Raw genomic sequence first — 4571 nt, 5'->3', positions numbered from 1 at the left:
CTTCAGATTGATTTTATTTAGTCAGATGAATTTAAACGAGGTGAAGGAAGGGGGCGGAGTTTAAATCCTACAGGTAAACCGGATTAAAAAAGGACTTAGATCTGAAACTTCTTTTCCATTGAGTTTATAATCACAAATAATATAAAATAGTAACAAATACCTGAATATTGAGTCATTATAATTAATAATCATAAATGGAGATGATCTGATGGTTTTATGACACAAGTCTTTTTTTCTTAGTTTTTTTTACATTTCCTACAATATTTTATTAAATTTTACATTTTATTTTTGTTTTTTATCTTTTCATTTAATAAATTAAAATATAAAGAAATGTTGATTCATTAAAGCCTTAAAATATGTTCAAATTAAAACATTTTACAAATAAAATTATTTTAAAAGAAGAAAGTTTTTTGTAAAGTAGAATATTTTATGATAAAAACAGAATAACTTTTTTGTTTGAATTTTAAATTCTTACAAAGAAATTAAAATAATAAAGAAAAACTATTTAAAAATACATTGTTGTGTTTATCATTCATTACAGCACAGTGTGAGTGGATTATTTATTTATTTTACTTTTTAAACCTACTTGTTGTTTTTACAAAATTAATCTTAAATATAAAAAACGCCTTTAAATATGTTTAAAAATAAAACTCCTGTTTTGTCTCTTCTGTGTTGCCGTAGTTTTTACGGTTATTCTTTTCTTTTATTAATATTACTGTTTGTTTTATATATCTTAACGCCGTTTATGATCCTAATGAGTTGAGATTAACACTAATAAGATCAGATTATTATTTTTTCTGCTCTCATGATTTTGAGGCGGGAAACTGGAGCGTCTGAAGGACTCAGAGAATCTGATCTGCGGGATCTGGGTCTGCGGGATCAGGATCTGCGGGATCTGGATCTGCTGATCGGTCCTCTCCGGATGAGGTGCGTGATCCAACATGGACGCTTCCACAACATGGAGGTTCGCGCGCGGCCTCCTGCGTTCCCGCCGCTTCCTTCATTTCTGCGGCAGACAGTTGAGAATCGTCTGGAAGGTTGCTATGGCAACAGCTGGAGGCGCACAGCGGGCGCTGGCGGCCGCGCGGCGGCGCTGTTGCTCCGGGGACGGCGCGGCCTGCCGCTTCGCCCTGCGCTCTGTCTCGCAGGCGGATTGCACGGCGGGGATGAAAATAAAATCTGCCCTCAGAGGGGTATTTCTGATCCGGCAGCTGCTCCTCATCTGACCCCCTCGACTGCATCCAGGAAACAACAGGCGTGCACGCGCAGCCACGTGCACGTCTGAAAAGTGAGAGGGATTTGGTCCCGTCAAGTCTGGAGCGCGCGTAAACTTAAACCAGCATCCGTGCGCGCGCGTGCACGCAGTGTTAAAGACCGTAAAGTGCTACATAAGCTGAACATTTGAGAGTCTGCTCCTCCGCGCGGGAGTCCGGTCCACCTCATCCACGAAGGCGGGAACTCCGCGCGCAGCTCGTGCGTAAAGGCGCTCAGACGTCGGAGAGCGCGCCTTTGCGCGGGCTGCAGTTCGTGTACTTGATGGAGTCCGCGTCCTCGGAGCGGGACAGCGACGCTCTGCTGTCGCTGCTCTTCAGCTCCCCGAAGGCCGGCGGCGGCTGCTGCCCGCAGGTCACGTGCGTGTACTGGAACTGCTCCTCGTGCTCCGTCTCGCGGTGGTAGAAGTAGTTGAAGTTGGAGACGATGACCGGAACCGGCAGCGCGATGGTCAGGACGCCCGCGATGGCGCACAGCGAGCCCACGATCTTCCCGCCGATGGTGACCGGACACATGTCCCCGTAGCCCACCGTCGTCATGGAGACCACGGCCCACCAGAAGGCGTCCGGGATGCTGGAGAAGACCGAGTCCGGGTCGTCCGTCTCCGCGAAGTAGACGGCGCTGGAGAAGAGGATGACTCCGATGAAGAGGAAGAAGATGAGCAGCCCCAGCTCGCGCATGCTGGCCTGCAGCGTCTTCCCCAGGATCTGCAGCCCCTTGGAGTGGCGCGAAAGCTTGAAGATGCGGAAGACGCGCACGAGGCGGATGACCCTGAGGATGGCCAGAGACATGGCCTGCTGGCCGTTGCCCTGGTGCTCCGCCAGCTCCAGCCCGAGCGTGATGAAGTACGGCATGATGGCCACGATGTCGATGGAGTTCATCATGTTCTTGAAGAAGGCGGGCTTGCTCGGGCACGCCAGGAAGCGCACAAGCAGCTCGAAGGAGAACCAGATGATGCACAGCGTCTCCACGATGAAGAACGGGTCCGTGAATGGGTTGGTCCGCTCCACGAGCGCGGTTCCGTTGGCGGTCTTAAGGTCTCTGGCGTCCTCCCGGAACTCCGGCAGCGTCTCCAGGCAGAAGATGACGATGGAGATGAGGATGACGAGCACGGACACGATGGCGATGCCGCGCGCGGGCCCGGAGCTCTCCGGGTACTCGAACAGCAGCCAGACCTGCCGCTGGAAGTCGCGCGCAGGCAGCGGGCGCTCCTCCTCCTTGATGAAGCCCTCGTCCTCCTTGAAGTTCTCGATCACCTCCTCCCCCAGCTCGTAGAACCGGATCTCCTCCAGGAAGATGTCCACCGGCACGTTGACGGGTCTGCGCAGCCGCCCGCCGGACTGGTAGTAGTACAGGATGGCGTCAAAGCTGGGCCGGTTCCGGTCGAAGAAGTACTCGTTCCGGAGCGGGTCGAAGAAGCGCATCCTCTTGCGCGGGTCCCCCAGCAGGGTGGCGGGAAACTGCGCGAGCGTCTTCAGCTGCGTCTCGAAGCGCAGCCCGGAGATGTTGATGACCACGCGCTCGCAGCAGTCCTGGTTCTGGCCCGGTTCGGGCTCGAACACGTCCTGGGCGGACAGCGCGGCCAGCGCCACCGTCTCGTCCAGGTTCTCCGCGGGCACCACGGTCATGTTCCCTCCGGACACGGGCGCGCGGGCTCGGCGCTCCAACGGCTGCGCGCGTCTTTGGAGAGCAGCTGAGCGCGTGTCCTTCTCTGTTGGCTCGTGGCGGCGTCACGTCTGCGGGTGGGCCGGTACCGCTGGCACGCTCGTGCCCCCCTCCCCTCCTCTCCGCGCTCACCTTTGGCGTCCGCGCGCTGCCGTCTGGACTCCGGCGCTCACATCCGCTGCATTTTAAGCAGGCTTCGCCCCCCCGAGCGGACGCGCGCGCGCTCTCACGGAGGGAGGGGGGCAACAACACCCGTGCACACACATATGCTCCAAATTGATCTCATCCAGCCAATCAGGAACGCGCATGCACGTCCTGCGAACCAGCGCGCGGCAGGACGTGCGCGCGTAACGAACCTGTTGTCTGTTGGCGCGGGTTCAAGGTTATCACCCAGCTGCTGTTTACGCACCACACCGGAGGGCGCGCGCGCGGAATGTTTCTGTCCGATTCACGCAGGAATCCTCCGTGCGTTCCCGCGCGGGTTCGTCCCTCCCGCGGAACGATGCAGCCTCCGAATCCCGCCTGACGGGTCGTGCGTGACCCGAACCGAGCGCGCACGAAGCACCGTCACGTCAGCGGGAGGTCAGCGCCGCCGCGCGCGCAACAAGTCCGGAGCGCAGCAGCGAGGATGGAAAGAAGCGCGAATTTCTGGGCTGCAGCTCAAACGGTGACGCGTTTGCCCGAAATAACCGGATTTCTCCCAGAGACCAAAGTTCCGTTTCCCATGGAGGGACTCCAGGGAGCTGCGGCGGGAAGGAAGGAGGAGACGCAGGAGGAGAAGAGGAGAAACAAGAGGAGAAGCAGGAGAGCAGACAGACCTGCATCAGGAAAGGAGGTCCTTCCAGTTCAGGTTCTGGGGACTGAGCAGACGGGATCCGACCAGATCCAGACCCGCAGATCTGGATCTGGTCTGGATCTGCAGATCTGGATCGTGGTTTGATGGCGGTCCAGGGTCTCATGGTTTCAAGACTCAAATGTCACTCAGAACAAACTGGATCCTCCTGAATCGTCCTTCAAGTCTGAAACAGAATCATTCCTGATTTTCTCTCAGAAACAATCAAATCTTCAGTTTTTCAGAAGAACCAGCAGCAAAGTCTGCAGTCTGTTCAGGCTGGAGGTCCCACATCAGAACCAGGACTCTCTGAGTCCGTCTGAAATGATCCACAGAACTTCTGGATCCAGTCCTGATCCAGTTTCATCAGGAGGATGATGGAGCTTCAGGATCATCGCTCGTGTCCAGAAGGACATGAACTTCACTGAAGTCTTTGTTCTCTGAACACTTTTGATTTGATTCTTGATCCTTGATGAGGTTCTGTTGATCTGATCTGATCAGGATCACAAACACATTTATCTATGAAATACAGTTTTATAAAACTCTGGAGCGTTTCAGCTTTCTGACACCTGTGAGGCACGGTGGCGGGAGTGTCATGATGTGAATCCGCTCTGTCGTCATCTGAGTTTCAGCAGCAAATCCTGAAAAAATTATAAAAGTTAAAAAAAAGATTCAAAGTTCAGAAACAAAAATCTACAATCATCTGAAAAACTCTCTGCTCCTCCTCACTGCTCCTCCTCACTGCTCCTCCTCACTGCTCCTCCTCTCTGCTCCTCCTCTCTGCTCCTCCTCTGCTCCTCCT

At 53.4% G+C, this 4571-nt stretch overlaps 1 protein-coding gene across 1 annotated transcript; it reads right to left on the bottom strand.

Moving 5' to 3' along the window:
• Positions 1-400: 400 nt before the first annotated feature.
• On the bottom strand, positions 401-3712 carry LOC112155920 (shaker-related potassium channel tsha2). The gene has a single exon (XM_024287965.2). It carries the CDS (start codon positions 2898-2900, stop codon positions 1488-1490), a length of 1413 nt encoding a protein of 470 aa, XP_024143733.1. The 5' UTR covers positions 2901-3712; the 3' UTR covers positions 401-1487.
• Positions 3713-4571: the final 859 nt, after the last annotated feature.

Source organism: Oryzias melastigma, linkage group LG23 (genome assembly GCF_002922805.2).
Source record: "Oryzias melastigma strain HK-1 linkage group LG23, ASM292280v2, whole genome shotgun sequence".
Classification (NCBI taxonomy): Eukaryota; Metazoa; Chordata; class Actinopteri; order Beloniformes; family Adrianichthyidae; genus Oryzias; species Oryzias melastigma.
The sequence above is the reverse complement of the archived record's forward strand: the minus strand, read 5'-3'. Positions and strand labels throughout refer to the sequence as shown.

Coding starts and splice junctions, on each gene's coding strand:
- LOC112155920 (XM_024287965.2), bottom strand. CDS start 2,900: ATGACCGTGGTGCCCGCGGAGAACCTGGACGAGACGGTGGCGCTGGCC.